The 20,590-nt window shown below is 38.5% G+C and overlaps 2 protein-coding genes across 5 annotated transcripts in view; one reads left to right on the top strand and one right to left on the bottom strand.

Moving 5' to 3' along the window:
* The window catches only part of DYM (dymeclin), a 390,748-nt gene that overhangs the window by 126,377 nt on the left and 243,781 nt on the right, over window positions 1-20,590 (top strand). For all 4 annotated transcript variants that reach the window (XM_042239587.2, XM_042239589.2, XM_015103730.4 and 1 more), the window contains one exon: window positions 17,941-18,123. In XM_042239587.2, the coding sequence (XP_042095521.1) occupies window positions 17,941-18,123 (183 nt within the window). The remainder of the gene's footprint in view (window positions 1-17,940; window positions 18,124-20,590) is intronic.
* On the bottom strand, window positions 10,034-10,480 carry LOC114110485 (mitochondrial import inner membrane translocase subunit TIM14-like). Its single transcript, XM_042239590.2, has one exon. The coding sequence runs from the start codon at window positions 10,404-10,406 to the stop codon at window positions 10,056-10,058; it is 351 nt and encodes a 116-aa protein (XP_042095524.1). The 5' UTR covers window positions 10,407-10,480; the 3' UTR covers window positions 10,034-10,055.

The following is a 20,590-nucleotide window of genomic DNA, read 5'->3' as shown; positions in this document are numbered from 1 at the left end:
TTAGGAAGGAGTGAGGACATGGGGTTGGTGGTGGACAAAGACAGAGGGGTAGAGAGGGCTGACCAGGTCAGACATTGTTGGAATTGGATATCAGAGGAGATGTCCTGGAAATCTGGGAGGCGGCATTCATAGCGGAGTATATGAATTCAGAATTGGGGTGGTAGTACAGTCATTAGCAAAGAGAACGTGTAACTACGGCATGCCCATGGGAGTGGGTAGTTGGGGTAGGTTAGAGAAAGCGAACAAGCAGATCAAGGCCTTGACAACCATATTGGCTTAACTGTGAGTGTGTTGGTATTTTTATTAAAGATTTTTTTGTTATGGACCATTTTTAAAGTCCTTTTTGAATTTGTTACAATATTGCTTCTGTTTTATGGTGTGGTTTTTTGGCTGCAGGGCATGTGGGATCCTAGCTCCCTGACCAGGGATCAAACCCACACCCCCATTATTGGAAGGTGAAGTCTTAGCCACTGGACCGTGAGGGAATTTTAAAATGAGGACTGGACAGTGTGGAGGGGCAGACAGTGAATCAGGCGCTCAGCTAAGGAAAAAAGCAGGAGTGACAACGCTATCTATAGATGACTGCAGGAAGAATTGTTGATGAGTTATGTGGCCTGATGGGATATTTCAGAGCACCTGGGATGTCAGGAGAAATGGTTTGGAAGCTGTAATGGTTCTCTGTGGTACGTGGGTTGTGGGGAGAGAAAAGCACATCCCCACTTACAAAAGCTCCAGAGAAAGAGCTGTCCTTGGGGGACACCCAGGTTTCTGTTAGATCAGGGGCAAAGAGGTTGAGCTTGAAAATATTGAGGATTTTTTCTGATGAAATATGTGAGTTCTGGAGATGATGGGGAGAGAGCTATGGGAAAGTCTAAAACAGTTTTAGAATTGCATTAAAAAAATATTTTTTTTTTTTGGCCATGCTGCAAGGTTTGTGGAATCTTAGTTCCCTTGGCAGTGAAAGTGCTAAGTCCTAACCACTGGACCACCAGAGAACTCCCTGGTTCCATTATTATTAAAATAGATTTGTACACGAGTCAGTTTAGTTAAACTAGACGTATAATCAAGCACACTAGATCTCAGTAAGTCTCCTTACGCTGCAAAAATCCCACTCAGGGCATGTGTACTAAGGCTTAGTGTCTTCATATTTCTTAGATGAAACATGAAGTTCTGATATTTTCTCTCCCTACCCACTCTGGAGACTACTCATGTTAGTATGTGTTTATGGACTGCTAACTGGATTGTATTGAATGTTCTAGGGATATTTCTTCAGTCTCATGAGTACTTTCAGACCATATGATGTATAGTGTTCACTCTTATTTGTATTTGCTACCTCCAGCTTTCATTTGGGGATCATTTAGGTCTTGGGAACTTTTTAGGTTTATTATTTGGTTTTCTGTTTTTCAGCTATTTATGAAAGTCCTCTCATTTCATAGATTCTAGTTTCCTAGTCCCTTCTAAGCTTTAAAAGCAGCTGTTGCTGCCTTTAAGGCATTTAAAAATTCATTTTAAAATAGTCAAAATTTTGGAAGAAATACTTCTCATCTTTTCTTGAATGTCACTTTCAACCAAAGAGTAATAGTTACTCATAGACTCTCAGTTTTAATGCCCAGAGGAGTAACAGCTGGAGACCTATATGGAAAAAAATGATTGTTACTGAGGTGGGAATAAATCTGTTCTACATACTTTATTATAGTCTTTTGGTTTATATTTACTCTTTCACAAGGCAAAGTTGGATGCTAATTTCAGTCCAGTCACTTAATTTCAGTCCAGTCACTCAGTTGTGTCCGACTCTTTGAGACCCCATAGACTGCAGCACGCCAGGCTTCCCTGTCCATCACCAACTCCCAGAGGATTTTATTATTAGAAATTTATTTGTGGATTCCAAATTGATTCTTTTTGGTTATTAATACTGTTTAAGTTAGTAAACTTATTAATATAGTTTTGGACAAAATCTCTTGCATAATTCACACTTCAATCTTGATCTTTATTTGGAGAAAATGATTTCATATAAATGTTTTTACAGTAAAGGTAAATTCAGTCTACAAAAATGAAAAATTAACAATTACTCATTTTCCTACTTGGTGTAATATAACAAACTACATTGTCAGGGTGCAGAGAAACCACAGTGTAGAAGGGAGACATTCATCTCAAGCATCCCACAGTTGGCAGGGAAGACAGTCATGCCAGCCAAGGGCATGCAGTAGTACAGCCGTGTGTAAGAGACAGAAGGCGTTTGTAGTTAACAATGAAATTTATAGCCCTGATAAGGACCTATAATTTTAACATGGGTGACAAACAGTACTGTTGGATGTAGTACATTCAGCTGAAGGAGGTTGTATTTGGTTGTATTTGGTTGAAAGGTATTTAGCGTTTCTCTTCCATCACTAACACACATACCTATATTTTATGTTTTGTTGGAGATGCCTCACTGCCAGTAGATGGAAGGGTGGCCAGGGTGTTGAGGGGTTACAGACCATGTATCATTGAAAAATATTTTGGGACCAGGGCTTTTTTGGTTGAAAGAGGGGAACTCTTGTGAAACTATACACTGCCAGATGCTTAGAACTGTGATATGAGGGCTTGTCCTGTTTCCCTACAGGAATATTTCTCCCAACTTCACCCACATCCATGCAACCACCATGACTTTGTCTTATCTGAGTACAGATTGAATTCTAATTTACTTACTTCACTTTTTCAAAAATTTAAGCACATTATTTACTCTATCCTTATATTAAATGGTAAAGTCCTTGAAAATTGTGTGATTGATATCCTAGTTTATATATTTCTAATGTACATAACTCTGAAGATTTTTAAAAAGTTAAAAATCTTAACCATCTCTCGCTTCATCAGTATGGGGAAACTCTGCTTTAGAGGCGAGCCCTGGGACAGATGGAATGAAGTTACTGGGGAATCAGATACGGGCCTGTTCAAGGAAGGACTGTCTGTCCTCTGAGCACACAGGCACAATGCCCCTTTCTTATTTCCTGGATCATAGTTATTTGCATGGGAATATGAGATAGGATTTAGCTCAGAGGACACTAGGTTTCTTATTCATCGTGTTTCCTTTCATTCTCTACACTTTAGGATTCCCACCTGGCTCATCTTAGGTTCTCATAAATGTAAAACTCGAGAATCACACCTCGAAATAGAGTTTTACTTAAACAAATGAATTCTGTTACCTTTCATTGTTTTTCCTTTTTGAAAACAGGTGTTATCTTCATAAGTACTGAATTATTTCAGCAGATTTTTTTTTCAATTTTTCTTTAATAGTTCTATTTTCTACTCTTAAAAGAGTAAGACTTTTAAAGTTTCATATGGCTTATATTATACTGGATTACAAATCAGAGATTCTGACAGATTTCAAACTACAAAGGTAGATAAAATGTTTTAGTGTGCTATGAGTTTCTAAAACATTTTCCTCTGTTCTTTTATGGTGTGTTTTTTTCTCTTTTCTGAGATGGTCAAAGCATTCCTTTTGGGAGACAGGCTGGGGGTAGTAATATCATGTTGTTTTGTGTTAGGAAAATTGAATTTGACTCAGAACTGTTTTAGGAACTAACAGTCACCAGATATTTTAAGAGTGCTTTAAATGTGAACATATGTAAAAAAGTGAAAATATTAGTGACCTTCTCACCACCCTTTCCCCTTTCCTAGCACTATAGTATGATTGGCTGTAGTTAAGATTGTGTATGTTGCTGTTTTATATTCATTTTAAAATGAAAAAAAGAATTGCTAATGAAAGTTTCCTTAATATAGGCTGATTACATAGAAAGAGAGATACTTGAGGACTGGGTGGGCCCTTTAATAAATAGGGTATGTTTTCATCAATAAACTAATATTTTAGTATATTTCTTTTAAGAAATACTGTTCTAAAGATATCATGTAAACTTTTTCAAATTTCATGGTTTCTTTTACTACATTATTTTAGAAATCAAAACATTCTAATCAGAAAAGCAAGTCACATTTAGTACCAGTAATCAGAGGTAACCACTCTAAGCGTTATGGTATATACTTATACTTATCTTACAAAAGGGAATGCCTACTGTGTTTTTTTTTAGCGGTATGCATTTTAATTTAAGTTTAACATATAGAAAAATGTAAAATTAGTATATAGTTCAGTTCATTATCAAAATGAATGAACATACATGTAATTACTGGATTACCAGTCAGGACCAGTATTCCCAGCACCCCGGAAACTCCTCCCATGTACTCTCCTAATAGCTCTCCTCTCCCAGCTGCAGGGGAAACCGCTGCTGTGACTTATAGCACCATAGATTAATTTTGAACTTTATATTGATGGAATCATATGCTATGACTATCATATATATTCTTTTCTGTCTTTGGTTTGTAAAATTCATTTATGTTTTTTCATGAGGCATAGTTTGATGATTTTTGTATTAGTCCATCTTAAGACTATCTCATATTGTATTTCTCTTTCATACTGTAATAAGTATTTGATTATTTCCAACTTTTGCCTATTAAAATAATGCTGTGTACATCTTTGTACATGTCTTTGCACATATGTAAGCATTTTATTGAGTATAATAATTAGGCAAATTGCTGGGTCCTAGCTGTGCACCATTCACCTATAGTGGGTACAATTAAACAGTTTTCCAAATTGTTTTCACCTATTACACTCTCACTAGAGTATATGAGAGTTCACTTTGTTCCATATCCATGCACAACATGTTTTTGGAGAAGGAAAGGATGGAGTTGTGTTTATTGAGAGATAATTTATATACAGTAAAATTTACCTTCTGTTTAATGAATACATATAGTCATATACTAACCACCATGAGAAGGCAATGGCCCCCCACTCTAGTACTCTTGCCTGGAAAATCCCATGGACAGAGGAGCCTGGTGGGCTGCAGTCCATGGGGTCACTGAGAGTCGGGCACGACTGAGCGACTTCACTTTCATTTTTATGCATTGGAGAAGGAAATGGCAACCCACTCCAGTGTTCTTGCCTGGAGAATCCCAGGGACGGGGGAGCCTGATGGGCCGCCGTCTATGGGGTCGCACAGAGTCGGACACGACTGAAGTGACTTAGCAGCAGCATAACCATAAGATATTGAACATTTCCATCGTCTTAAAAAGTCTCCCTGTGTTCCTTTGTAGTCAAACCATAACAACTGGCTCTCCAAAATAGTTAAGCATTGCAGGTATCTACCACTTAATATCAGTAATCAATTCATGAAAATCAGAGATTCTGCCAAAAATACTAATCTAGAACATATCTACCATTATTTTAAATTTTAAAAATTGTATATATAATAACTCAAAATATTCAACCCATTTTTAAAAGTACACTAAATGCCAGTGTTTAACAAACTAGTGTGTTTTTATATAAAATGCTTAAAGCATGGCTTCCTGATCAAAGTAATGACTTAAATAATAATTTTTTCTCTTCTGTTTAGTCATTTTTTTCCCTCTTTCTTGTTTACAACCTTTTCAGCTTTTGCCTCTTACTGTATAACACTTAGCAAAATCAAGGGCTCATTGTGAAAGGTCTTAGAAAACACATTTAATATATGTGCCCAGTGGTGGAGAATGTCTCTCACAGGGCATGACGCTGAGATGCCCTCTTAGTTATCAATAACATCTGAGACATTCGTCTTCTTTATTTTTTTTTTTTTTAGCACTCAGTTCAGTTTCAAAATGTCAGTGATTCTGTCATACCAATTACCTTTGTAATGAAATTTGATTCCCTCCCTCCCAATACATTATTTTTTTTTTAATGTTTTGAGTTTTGGAGGTATAAATATAAAAGATTATTTTATAAACACTAGTTGAAAAGGATTAAACTGAGTGACATGTTCTAGGAAGTTTAGATATTAAAAACTAGGTGACAGTCTACTGGGAAAATGTTAATTTTGTTGACATTCTGGGTGATACGCCTGGCTTTCTAACCACAGGCTTTGTTTTCTCTTGTGTTGATGAATATGTCACAATTAATTCAGCCAGTTCCTTCTTATTTAATATTTAAGTATATATGTTTTCATTGAGCTTTAAGATGGCTAGCTCTCTATTTGATCTTTCTATTCGTTCTTTTTTTTTTTTTTTTTGGCTGTGTTCAGTCTTTGTGTGGCACACAGGCTTTCTCTAGTTGTGGCGTGGGCTTAGCTTGCTGCAGCACATGTGCTCTAGAGCACTCAAGCTCTCGAATTGTGGTGTACGGGCTTAGGGGCTCCGCAGCATGTGGGATCTTAGTTCCGCAGCCAGGGATAGAAGCCTTGTTCCACTCACTGGAACGTGGATTCTTAACCAGTGGACCTCCAGGGAAGTCCCTGTATTCATTCTTTAGAATAAACGGTAGAGTTGGACTTGTTAGGCCAAATAATCTGCACACTGCTAATGCTTGTGATGCACATTACTTAATTTCTCTTCTTAAAAATGGGGCCCATTTACAGTCCTGCCTCTAGTGTCTGAAAATAGCTGTTTCCTAGTATCCTCCTCACAGTTAAAGTATTATAATTTGAAATGTAGGACTAAAGCCAATTTTTGAGACCTATATTTAGACATTTAAAAATAGCATGCTTTCCCTTTAAATACCAAATATAAAATCCCCTTTGTTTATATACTTTTAAAATATAAGTTCTGTCTTATACACTGTAAAAATAACCTTTGGCAAGTAACTGAAATACTAAAGAAAGTAAAGCTGAAGTAAAGGAGCAAATTAAGTTCATAAGTTGAAGCCCTCTAAGGAATATAAAACATGAAAAAGATGTAGCTCTTTTCCATCAAGGAGACCACAGGAAGGCTTGTGCCTAAGTTACATAATTGTCCAGTGATGTTCAGTTGCTAAGTCATGTGAGCATGCCAGGCTCATGTGTCCTTCCCTGTCTCCTGGAGTTTGCTCAAATTCATGACCTCTGAGTCAGTGCTGTTATCTAACCATCTCATCCTATGTTGTCCCCTTCTCCTTTGCCTTCAGTCTTTCTCAGCATCAGGATCTTTTCCAGTGAGTTGTTTCTTTGCATCAGGTGGCCAAGGTATTGGAGTTTCAGCTTCAGTCCTTCCTTTGAATAGTCAGGGTTGATTTCCTTTTGGATTGACTGGTTTGATCTCCTTACAGTCTAAGGGACTCAGAACTGAGTTTTCTGTAGCATCACAGTGCGAAAGCATTGGTTCTTCCGCACTCAGCCTTTATGGTCCAACTCTCACATCCTTTTATGACTAGTGGAAAAACCATAGCTTTGACTATATAGACCTATGTGAGCAAAGTGATATCTTTGCTATCTAGGTTTCTCATAGCTTTCCTTCCAGGGAGCAAGCTTCTTTTAATTTCATGGCTGCAGTCACAGTCCGCAATGATTTTGGAGCCCAAGAAAATGAAATCTGTCTCTGTTTCTACTTTTCCCCGCTTCTGTTTGCCATGAAGTGATGGGACCAGTTGCCATGATCTTAGTTTTTTGAATGTTGAGTATCTAGTCAGCTATTTCACTCTCCTCTTTCACCCTCATCAAGAAGCTCTTTAGTTCCTCTTTACTTTCTTCCATTTTAGTGAAACTGATGTGAAGAGCTGGCTTATTGGAAAAGACTCTGATGCTGGGAAAGATTGAAGGCAAAAGGAGAAGAGGGGAGCAGAAGATGAGATGGTTAGATAGCATCACTGACTCAGTAGACATGAATTTGAGCAAACTCTGGGAGATAGTGAAGGACAGGGAAAACTCTTAAGAGACATGTACTCTGCAAAGAAGTTAAATAAGCAGGGTGACAATATACAGCCTTGACGTACATAAACTTGTATGCAGGACAAGAAGCAACAGTTAGAACCAGACATGGAACAATGTCATGACTGATTCAAAATTGGGAAAGGAATACGTCAAGGCTGTATATTGTCATCCAGCTTATTTAACTTATATGCAGAGTACATCATGCAAAATGCCAGGCTGGATGAATCACAAGCTGGAATAAGATTGCTGGGAGAAATATCAACAATCTTAGTTGTGCAGATGATACCACTTCAATGGCAGAAAGTAAAGAGGAGCTAAAGAGCCTTTTGATAAAAGTGAAAGAGGAGAATGAAAAAGCTGGCCTAAAACTCAACATTCAGAAAGCTAAGATCATGGCATCTGGTCCTATCACTTCATGGCAAATAGATGGGGAAAATGTGGATACAGTGTCAGATTTCATTTACTTGGATTCTAAAATCAATGCAGATGGTGACTGCAGCCATGAACTTGAGACACTTGCTCCTTGGAAGAAGAGCTATGACAAACCTAGACAGTGTATTAAAAAGCAGAGAGATCACTTTGCCAACAAAGGTCCACTTAGTCAAAGCTCTGGTTTTTCCGGTAGTCATGTATGGATGTGAGAGTTGGACCATAAAGAAGGCTGATCACCAAAGAACTGATGCTTTTGAACTGTGGTGCTGGAGGAGACTCTTGGCAGTCCCTTGGACAGCAAGAAGATCAAACCAATCAATCCTAAAGGAAATCAACCGTGAATGTCCATTGGAAGGGCTGATGCTGAAGCTGAAGCTCCAATACTGGCTACCTGATGTGAAGAGCTGGCTCATTGGAAGAGACCTTGATGCTGGGAAAGATTGAAGGCGGGAGGAGAAGGGGCGACAGAGGATGAGATGGTTGGATGGCATCACTGACTCAATGGATTTGACTTTGAGTAAACTCAGGGAGACAGTGAAAGACAGAGAAGTCTGAAGTGTTGCAGTTCATGGGGTTGCAAAGAGTCCGAGGTGACTTAGTGACTGAAGAACAACAACATGGTAGTTGGAACATTCTTTGGCATTGAGGATCTTTGGGATTAGTATGAAAACTGACCTTTTCCGGTTCTGTGGCCTGCTGAGTTTTCTGAATTTGCTACAATTTGCTGCATAAAGTAGCACTTTAACAGCATCATCATTTAGGATTTTAAATAGCTCAGTTGAAATTCCAGCATGTCCACTGTCCACTAGCTTTGTTCCTAGTAATACTCCCTAAGGCCCACTTGACTTTACATTCCAAGATGTCCGGCTCTAGGTGAGCAACCACACCATCATAGTTATCCACGTCATTATGACTTTTTTGTTTAGTTTTGTGCATTCTTGCCACCTCTTATTAATCTCTTCTGCTTCTTTTAGGATCTTACCATTTCTGTCCTTTATCATGACCATTCTTCATGAAATGTTCCCTTGATACCTCCAGTTTTCTTGAAGAGATCTGTAGTCTTTTCCATTGTGTTGTTTTCCTCTTTGTCTTTGCCTTGTTCATTTAAAAAGACCTTCTTGTGTCTCCTTGCTATTCTCTGGAACTCTGCATCCAGTTAGGTATGTCTTTCCCTTTCTCCCTTGCCTTCTGCTTCTCTTCTTTTCATAGTTGTTTGTAAAGCTTCCTCAGACAATTGTTTTGCCTTCTTGCATTTCTTTTTCTTTGGAATGGCTTTGGTCACTGCTTCCTGTACAGTGTTACAAACACCTGTCCATGGTTCTTCATGCACTCTATCTACCAGACCTAATCCCTGAATCTATTAGTCACCTCTACTGTATAATCATAAGGGATTTGATTTAGGTCGTACCTGAATGACCTAGTGGTTTTCCCTACTTTTATTTTTTTATCATGCTTTTACAGTTTTTAATGTACGAAATCTGAAACAATTCAGATTTATCACTGACAAAGAGGTAAATACATACATCAATTTCTTGGGTTAAAGTTGTGGCTCAACTCACTTTAAAATTCAGGGTTCTAAGTGACTAGGGAGTCCTCCGTACCTTGAAGAGCCTTCCTTCCCAGTGAGATGAGTCCCTACTAAACCTGTGCTAATATCATCGTATTTATCACATTTTAATTATCAGTCTTCCATTAGATTGGAGATTCCTTTAGGGCAGAGACGGTTCACTTTGTCTTGAAATAGGTACCAAATTATTTGTCAAATGAGTAGTGAACAACACTAATCTATGATCTGATTTAAAATCCTAAAATTTAAACATTTATACCAAGGCTTTGATTTAGCTTGTGCTAAATAACTTCTAAAATTTGTAGGTTTGAGGCATTTTATTATAAAAAGCTGGTGCGCATAAGAGAATAAGAACTTGAAGTCATCATACGTTTACTTCATTTTTTAGTTTGACCTTCTAGTAAATCTTTAGCTTCATTGATTTTGGCTGCTATATAAGGAGATCCTCCCTTGTCTGGGTGATTTAAAAGCATAATTCGTCGATGAGCATCTCTTATTTTGGCTTCATTGGCAGTAGGGCTTACACCTAGTATTAATGTTGCTTCCCGTTTTGTCATTTTGGGTTCAAACCCACCTCTGTAATAGCCACCACTGAAGGCAGAGTTTGGTAGACTTTGAAAAACTTGTTTTGCTTGAGGCTCCATATGCTTCCTGGCTTGCAAAGCATAACGACCTGCAAATCCTGCAGCAGCAGTGGTCAGTCCAGCTGCTACCACTGTCCTGGCCATGGCACCTGCTCGGTTCCCGTGCCTCCACCAGGAGCGTGGTTCATCCCAGCCCACCAAGTTTATGCCTCTCTCACAAAGCGATTCGGCCACCACCAGCACTGACAAACCACCTAGGCAAGGGCGCCCTAGGACTTTTCCCTGCTTTTTGCAGTATAAGCCTGAATGTTGTAATAACATGATCTGAGCCACAGTCCCCTCCAGGTCTTGTTTTTGCTAACTGTATAGACTTTTACATCTTTGGCTGCAAAGAACATGATTAGTCTGATTTTGTTATTGACTGTCTGGTGATGTCCATGTGTAGAGTCATCTCTTGGGTTGCTGGAAAACGATATTTTCTATGACCAGGATTTTCTAATGACAAGACTCTGTTAGCCTGCTTCATTTTGTACACCAAGGCCAAACTTGCCTGTTAATTCCAGCTATCTCTTGGCTTCCAATTTTTGCATTCCAGTCCCCTGTGATGAAAACAACATCTTTTTTCGATATTAGTTCTAGAAGATGTTGTAGGTCTTCATAGAACCGGTCAACTTCAGCTTCTTCAACAAAGTTGTTGGAGCATAGATTTGGATTACTCAGATGTTGAATGATTTATCTTACATATGTAAGTATGATCAAAACCAGACTTTCATAAGTACAGTACTGAAGAGAATTGTAATCAGAGTACTATAAAAGCAGTTATTTTTTGCGTTATTAGAACAGATGAGTCTGATTTGGACCTTGAGGAATTTTTTAAAGCAAAAAAGTATGAGAAAGAAATGAAAAAATTTTTAACATGGAAGAAAGTAGAATGCCTTCTTTGGTTATTTGTAAACTTGAAATGTCTGTAAACCAATGTCAGTTCTCTTCACTGATTTCTGAAATATTTTTTCTTCCAGAGTCATCCTTTGTCTCCCCATAAACTCATGACAGTTTATTTGCTTTTCTTTTCTATATTTGTTTCTCCTTTTGACTATAAACTTCATGGATAGGGTCTCATTGTCTTTGGGTTCATTAGTGTCTGATCTAGTTTCTTGCACTTCGACTGATCCATACCAGTACCTTACTAAATGATGAGATGAGTGTATGTAAGTGCCCAGGTGATAAGTACATACTTGGTGACAGTATGTTTCCTCTGTGTCTGGTATGTGACCCTTAAAAGAAATTAACTTCAACGAAGTTAGGTGATCTTCAGATATTTTTCCCATGCAAATGTTTCTCACTGGTGATGCAGTTATTCTGTATTTTGATGGTATCAGTGTCAGATCCTGATTGTGATATTCTACTATAAATTTATAAGATGTTACCATTAGAGGAAATTGGTTGAAAGGTTCTTTTTTTTTTTTTAATGAGAGCATATGCATCTATAATAATCTCAAATTTTTAAAAAAGATCACTAACCAAGCGGTAGTGTTTTGGAACTTTATAGCACATAATGAGCTCCTTATTGCAAAATTCAGGCTTAAACAGACAAAAGTAGGGAAAACCTCTAGTCTACTCAGGTATGACCTAAAGCAAATCCCTTATGATTATACAGTAGAGGTGATAAATAGATTCCAGGGATTAAATCTGATAGAGTGCCTGAAGAACTATGGACAGAGGTTCATAACATTGTATAGGAGGTGGTGACCAGAACGATCCCCAAGAAAAAGAAATGCAAAAAGGAAAGGCAAAATGATTGTTTGAGGAGGCCCTACAGATAGCTGAGAAAAGAAGAGAAGCAAAAGGCAAAGGAGAAAGGAAAAGATAGACCTAACTGAATGCAGAGTTCCAGAGAATAGCAAGGAGAGATAAAGCCTTCTTAAGTGGACAACACAAAGAAATAGAAGAAAACAATAGAATGGGAAAGACTAGAGATCTTCAAGAAAATTAGAGATACAAGGAAACGTTTCATGCAAATATGGGCTCAATAAAGGACAGAAATGGCAAGGACCTAACAGAAGCAGAAGAGATTAAGAAGAGGTGGCTAGAATATACAAAAGAACTATACAAAAAAGGTTTTAATGACTCAGATAACCACAGTGGTGTGGTCACTCACCTAGAGCCAGACATCCTAGAGTGTGTAGTCAAGTAGTCCTTAGGAAGTATTATTACCAGCAAAACTAGTGGAGGTGATAGAATTCCAGCTGAGCTATTTAAAACCCTAAAAGTTGATGCTGTTAAAATGCTACACTCAATATGTCAGCAAATTCTGAAAACTCAGCAGTGACAACAGAACTGGAAAAGGTCAGTTTTCATTCCAGTCCCAAAGAAGGGCAATGCCAAAGAATGCTCAAACTACCGTACAGTTGCACTCATTGCACATGGCTAGCAAGATAATGCTCAAAGTCCTTCAAGCTAGGGTTCATCAGTACATGAACTGAGAATTTCCAGACATGCGAGCTGGATTTAGAAAAGGAGAGGAACCAGAGATCAAATTGCCAACATCTGTTAGATAATAGAGAAAGCAAGGGAATTCCAGAAAAAATCTACTTCTGCTTCATTCACTACCCTAAAGCCTTTGACTGTGTGGATCACAACGAACTGTGAAAAATTCTTAAAAAGATGCGGTTACCAGCCTACCTTACTTGTCTCCTGAGAAACTTGTACACAGGACAAGAAGCAACAGTTAGAACCGGACGTGGAACAACGGAATGCTTCAAAATTGGGAAAGGAGTATGTCAAGCCTGTATATTGTCACTCAGCTTATTTAACTTGTATGCAGATTTACATCATTCAAAATGCTGGGCTAGATGATTCACAAGCTGGGATCATGATTGCCAGGAGAAATTATGAACAACTTCAGATATGCAGATGACACCACTGTAAAGGCAGAAAACTAAGAGGACCTTAGCCTTTTGATGAGGATGAAAGAGGAAAGTGAGAAGTCTTGCTTAAAATTCAACATTCAAAAAACTAAGATCATGGCATCTGGTCCCATCACTTTATGGCTAGACTTGATGCGGAAACGTGGAAACAGTGACAGATTTTATTTTCTTGGGCTCCAAAATCACTGTGTATGGTGACTGCAGCCTCAAAATTAAAGGAAGCTTGCTCCTTGGAAGGAAAGGTATGATAAACCTAGACAGCATATTAAAAAGCAGAGACATCATTTTGCCAACAATGGTCTGTATAGTCCAAGGTATGGTTTTTCAAGTAGTCATGTATGGATGTGAGAGTTGGACTGTAAAGAAAGCGGAGTACTGAAGAATTGATGCTTTTGTACTGTGGTGTTGGAGAAGACTCTTGAGAGTCCCTTGGTCTGCAAGGAGATCAAACCAGTCAATCCTAAAGGAAATCGACCCTGAATTGGAGCTGTAGCTCCAATACTTTGGCCACTTGATGCAAAGAGCTGACTCATTGGAAAAGACCTTGATACTGGGAATGACTGAGGGCAAGAGGAGAAGGGGGCAACAAAGGATGAGATTGTTGGATGGCATCACTGACTCAATGGACATGAGTTTGAGCAAGCTTTGGGATATGGTGATGGACAGCAAGGCCTGGAGGTGCTGCAGTTCACAGAATTGCAATGAATTGGACTTGACAGCACTAAACAACAACACTTTACTGGTTTGGCTTCTAATAGAGATCAGATACCAGTGGCATAAAAAAAAATAGAAGATTTACATTTCTCTCATGTGAAAGTCTAAGCTAGTCTAGGGGTATAGGCAGGTTTGCTTCCTGAGGCCATTCAGAGAGTAGAGTTCCTTCTCTCTTGTTTTTCCATTCCCTTGGTCGTATCCTCATGCACAAAGCTGAATCTGCCTGCCCACCCCTCTACCTGAGTTCTTGCACATGTGAAGCATGAGGATTGGAAGAGAAAATAAGTTCTTTTTAAGGATATAATCTAAAACTTGTATGTGCTGTTCCTACTCACATCCTGTTGGCTGCAATTTAGTTATGTGGCCATAGTTTTCTGTAAGAAAGATTGGGAAGTGTAGTTCTGCCCAGCTAAACATCAGGGCGTTTTATTAATAAAAGGAAAGAGAGCATGATATTGGGATCAGGTAGTTACTCTGCCCTAATGTCTGCCCTTGGAGAAGGCAATGGCACCCCACTCCAGTACTCTTGCCTGGAGAATCTCAGGGACGGGGGAGCCTGGTGGGCTGCCGTCTATGGGGTCGCTAAGAGTCAGGCATGACTGAGCGACTTCACTTTCACTTTTCACTTTCATGCATTGGAGAAGGAAATGGCAAGCCACTCCAGTATTCTTGCCTGGATAATCCCAGGGACAGAGGAGCCTAATGGGCTGCCGTCTATGGGGTTGCACAGAGTCGGACACGACTGAAGCGACTTAGCAGCAGTAGCAGCAGCAATGTCCGTCCTGGAATACTTGTTCAGTGACTTCCTTGGCAAAACTGTCTTCCCTATTTCACTACACTTATAGTGGAAAAGTATAGATACCTTAAGAGTTAGGTATATTTGTTGGATCATGATGGCAATTAAAATTGATATGAATATTTGCTTCCCCTTTCTCTAAACTCCTCAGAGACAAAGTATGATTTTTTTCTTGTTTGTGTTTTTTTACCTGGCATAGGGCCTAACCGTAATTAGGTACTCACTGCCTATTTACTGACTGATTACCCTTTTTTCTGTATTGATTGAAATGTCTCTAGCAGAATTTTCATAAGTATTTATCTGACCTGCTTTCTCCTAATTTCTTCATGATACCTGTTTTGTTACAGGATTACAGCTCAAATATATGAATGTGACCCTTTTATCAGATTTTTATAGCTATGGAAGACAGTACAGTATGTTATCATGTGTTTTTGGTATAGTTTTGCTTGAATAATTAGTGTTTTATAATGTAGATGTTAGATGTAAGAAATCAGTTGTAGTGTGGCAAGTGGCATGTTTAGTAATGTGAAGAATGTAATTTACCTTAATTCCATTGTCTTAATAGTTTGAGTTCAAAATTTCTTAAAATGAGTTGTTTTTTCTTTGATTATTATTTTACTGATGTTTCACTTTGTCACACTTTATATTTTTCTCACATTTTTATTCTTAAGGATAAATAATCTTGAGTCACTACTTTTAAAAGGTTGAATCACCAACACTCAGTTTTTTCTTTTAGTTAATTTCAGTACTCTTAGTTAGATGAATTTTATTTTAAGCATTTATTTGGAGACCTGAGGGATACAATTAAAGAACTTTGGAGATCATTCTTAATTTGGTTTTTAGAACAGAAGGAAATATACTGTAACTTTCCCTTATTTTTCTGGTGGAGAGAAACTTTTTTTTGCCAGCAGGAAAATGCAATTCCACTAAGATTCTTGGGTCAGAGATCAGAGGCTTGGATCAGCAAAAAGAAACGAACTTTTGGAAGAATTTTAGTCCAATATTATGGGCCAGTTTAAACTACAATGTAGGCAATGGCAGGGTGCCTTGCTTTTCCCTATAAGGAAGGAAAAGCCACATGGCAGTGATATTTACCAGAGTATGGAAGGAGGGCTGTATGTTGGGAGGGGGTGGGGTGGGAGAGCTTCTCAATAAAATGTTCATTTGTCTGACATTATAAGCAGCTTTACAGCCCTCTTGGAAAAACTTGAAGGGGGTTAAAAAAAAAAAAAGAAGACTTGAAGTTCTGTTAAAAGAGAATCAGAATTTTGTTTGTTAAATTTGTCCAGGGCTAGTCGACTCTTATTTCTCCTAGTAATGAAGATGTGCAGCTGTGAAGAGAATCCAAAAAAAAAAAAAAAAACCACCTTATATTTTACCTTGGAGAGCATTTTGTGATTATTTTTACTGCCGATTGAACTTTCTAGTTGTGTTTTTCTTTGCTTGCAATCCTGGAACACACAGTGGTGGATATAGGGGTAGGTAGTTACGGAGCAGACTCTGAGTGGAAGGAAGTGACTGGAAATTTTTTAAAATGTCAAGATAAACAGCAAATCAGTCCCAAAGCAAATAATATTTGGCTATTGGTTGTACTTTCTTATATAATTTTGCTTTTCTTATTAAATGCCTCAAATTTCCCAACTATATTGTGAACATTGTTTTGAATAAATTTAAGTTTGTGTGTAGTGATCACTTATTTTTTTAGTTTGTTTTTAATTGTGTGTGTGTATATATATAAACACACATGCACACATACCCACATTATTTTTTTAAAATATTTTTTCCATATGGTTTATCATGGGATGTTGAATATGGTTCTCTGTGCTATACAGTAGGACCTTGTTTATCCTTTCTATATGTAAAAGCTTATATCTACTAACCCCAGCCTCCCACTCCATTCTTCCCTCACCCATCCCCCCTTGGCAAACACTAGTTTCTTCTCTATGTCTGTAACTCTGTTTCTGTTTCATAGATAGACGCATTTGTGTCATATTTTAGATTCCACATATACATGATAGTCTTTTTCTTTCTGACTTATTTCACTTAGTATGGTAATATCTAGTTGCATCCATGTTGTTTCAGATAGCATTAGTTCATTCTTGTTTATGACTGAATAGTATTCCGTTTTATGTATGTACCACATCTTCTTCCTCTGTTTGTCTGTGGATGGACATTCAAGTGATTTCCATGTCTTGGCTATCATGAATAGTGCCACTGTGAACATAGCGGTGTGTGTACCTGTCCCTGGAGGCTCACAGGCAAAGAATCTGCCTGCCGGTGCAGGAGGTGCAGGTTTGCTCTCTGGGTTGGGAAGATTCCCAGGAGAAGGAAATGGTAACCCACTCCAGTATTCTTGTCTGCAAAATCCCATGGATAGAGGAGCCTGGCATGCTGCAGTCCGTGGGGTCGCAAAAAGTTGGACATGACTTAATGACTAAACAAAAACAGCTGGATATATGCAGAGGAATGGAATTGATCATACGCTAATTCTGTTCTTAGTTTTCTGAGGAACCTCCAACAGATAAGTCTTTTACCTCTTGTTTAGGTTTATTCCTAAGTTTTTTGTTTTTAATGTGATTAAGTGCATTTTTTAATCCAGTTTCAGTATCAAGGAGATTTTTCTGGCCTTGTCAAGTGAGTATATAGCTATGATTCTTGTTCTGTACTTTGGCACTGTATATATAATATGAGAAATATTATAATATATATATATATATAAAACATTGGGGTTTGGTAGACTTATTTGTAAAATAAAAATTTGGACTTGGTTTATTTTTAAAAGTTGGCTCTTTGACTCTGGTTTACACTCTTCTGAAGTTATTTATCCATTCAGACTTTCATTGTCTTTGCCAATTTGGGTATTTTGTATTTTCCTAGATATGCATATTTTGCTTAGGTTTTCAAAAATATTGGTATAAAGTTGTACATTAAATTTTCTTATAATTGCATATATGTTTTCATATGTAAAGGAAAACTGAGAAAGGTATATAAGAAACTTAATAATATCCTGATTATCTTTGGAAAGTGGAAGTGGAATTATGGGAACAGGAAGCGATAGTCTTTAGAAGTCTTATGTCCATGGGCAATATGAGAATTTCCAAATGATGGACCTGTTTTACTTTCATAATCAAAAAAGAGTATTATTTAAAACTTTAGAATATGAGAAAGTATACAGTATTGTACATAAATAGATTCATCTTGCTAGTCCCAGCATGTTTCAGTTGTGTGTTTTCTTCTCAAGCTGGACTCTGGACTGTCTTCACCCTGGGTGGCGTGGGCAGCAAAGTGGCCGCTGCCTCAGAACTTTCTTCCCCTCTGGCCAACCAGAGTCTTCTGCTTCTGCTGGTGCTGGCCAACCTGACAGATGCTGCAGATGCGCCAAACCCCTACAGACAGGCCATCATGTCTTTTAAGAACACACAAGGTTTGTGGTACTTTTTTACTCTGAATATTCTTTTCTAATGAGGAAAGAGGGTATTGCTTACCCCAAATTGTTTACTGTTTTTCAGCAGTGGGGATAACTGTCAATTTGTGTATTTTCATATTGGTTTAAGATGAGAAAAACTTAAATTTTATGTCCGTATTCTCAGGAAGGCCAAGTAAATTTCAGATGATAACTGCGGTTCTTTATATCTATTTATATTTGCATTTCTTTCCAAGATAACCAAGCCAGCATGGGCTTAATTTAGATCCCCATTTCCTACCTACTGGGGCTTCCCCTGGCGGCACTAGTGGTAAAGAATCTGCCTACAGTGCAGTAGGTGCAGGAGATGCAGGTTCAGTCCCTGGGTCAGGAAGATCCTCTGGAAGAGAGCATGGCAACCCACTCCTATATTCTTGCCTGGAGAATCCCATTCACAGAGGAGCCTGGCGGGCTACAGTTCATAGGGTTGCAAAGAGCTGGACACAAATGAAGTGACTTAGCACATAGTCCTACCTATTAGGTGAAGGAATTAACCAGGAAATGATATGTTGTTTGAAAATTTTTATTTAAAGTCTGTGTTCCAGTTAGAGTTTTATAGAACTAAAAATAATAACAGAGCTTAGCAAACTTTTCCTGCAAAGGGGCAGATGACTTTGCAGGGCCTTCTGGTCTCTGTCACCCCACCTCTTAACTGACTTTGTAGTATAAAAGCAGCACAGAAAGAAAGTGAAAGTCGCTCAGTTGTGTCCAGCTCTTTGCAACCCCATGGACTAAAGAGTCCATGGAATTCTCCAGGTCAGAATACTGGAGTGGGTAGCCTTTCCCTTCTCCAGGGGATCTTCCCAATCCAGGGATCAAACCCAAGTCTCCTGCACTGCAGGTGGATTCTTTACCAGCTGAGCCACCAGGGAAGCCCCAAGAATAATGGAGTGATTAGCCTATTTTTTCTCCAGTGGTTCTTCCCAACCCAGGAATTAGACCAGGGTCTCCTGCACTGCAGGCGGATTCTTTCAGCTGAGCCTCTAGGGAAGCACAAAAAAGCAGCACAGGTAATACATAAGCAAATGAGCAAGGCTGGGTGCCAGTGAGACTTTATTTCCAAAGCAGGTGGTGGACTGTCTGTGGGCTGTCATTCGCCAAACCCTGAAGTAGAGCATGCGCAGATATTTCCATATTGAAACAGTAATCACTTATCAAAAGGTTACACTCCTAAAGCAAGATTAATATGGTAGCTAGGTTTTCAAAATGTATCCAACACTAGTGTAATTAAGATGGGTTAGAAGCGCAGCTATTGGATGGGAACACTTTCAAGGCTTCTGGTGTCCTATGCTTGTTCCTTTCCAGAGCTGTGCTAGAATGTCTCTTATAGACAGCAGATGAATGTGCCAGTTTTTGTGCCTTTGTCAATTCTGGCATTTTTATTTGCAGGGGATATGTGTGTCTGTCTAGGGCTTCCCAGGTGGCACAGTGGTAAAAAAAATCCACCTGCCAATGCAGGAGATGCAAGAGTTGCAGGTTCGATCCCTGAGTAGGGAAGATCCTGTGGAGTAGGAAATAGTAACCCACTCCAGTATTCTAGCTTGAAAAATCTCATGGACAGAGGAGCCTGGTGGGCTACAGTCCTTAGGGTTGCAAAAAGTTGGACACGACTGAGCACATACACACGCGCACAAATGCGAGTCTCTAACAATTTAATAGGTAAGTAATGAAAACTCACACTTCCCTGGCTATTCAGTCGTTAAGACTCTGCACTTCCAATGCAGAGGGCGCAAGTTTGATCCCTGGTTGGGAAACTAAGATCCCATATGCCATGCAGTGCAACCAAAAAGAAAAGAAATGAAAACCCATGTATCTAATAGTATTTTGTATTCTCATTTCTGTACTCTTCTTAGTGACAGTGTGACTTTAGGGTTAAAAAAGGAAGTTTTAGAGGCAAGGTGATCTGAGTTCCTGTCACACTCCTGTTATTTCAGAGCTATCAAGCCTTTCACAGTAAACCTTATCAGGCCTTATCTCATTATCAGGCCAATATCAGGCCTTATCTCGATAAGCCTCAATGACTTTTTCAGTAAAATGAAGATAGTTTCACCTAATCGGATTTGTGTAAGTACTGCACAAGGTAAGGTTTTAAAATAATTAGCTTGGACTTGGCAGCATAGCAGGTGTTCAGTATATGGTACCTGCTGTTGTTACTTTTACTGTGCTAACCAAAGGATACTGTTCAGGGTTGAACTTTTAAGAGTCATCTTTGGAGAGACTGTGATATAGTGATTCAGAACATTGGCTTTAGGGTTAGACTGACCCTAAAGAAGTCATATCCCAGATTTTATGTTAAGTATTAGATTCCTTATTAATGAAGCAGGGATTATAATCTCTGGCTCATAAGATTTTATAAGAATTAAGTGAGCATTTATCATAGGACAGACTCACTAAATTATTGCTGCTTTTGTAAGAAACAGTATAATGT

Source organism: Ovis aries, chromosome 23 (assembly GCF_016772045.2).
Source record: "Ovis aries strain OAR_USU_Benz2616 breed Rambouillet chromosome 23, ARS-UI_Ramb_v3.0, whole genome shotgun sequence".
Taxonomy (NCBI): Eukaryota; Metazoa; Chordata; class Mammalia; order Artiodactyla; family Bovidae; genus Ovis; species Ovis aries.
Note: the sequence above shows the minus strand (reverse complement) of the source record. Positions and strands in the feature narration are given on the sequence as shown.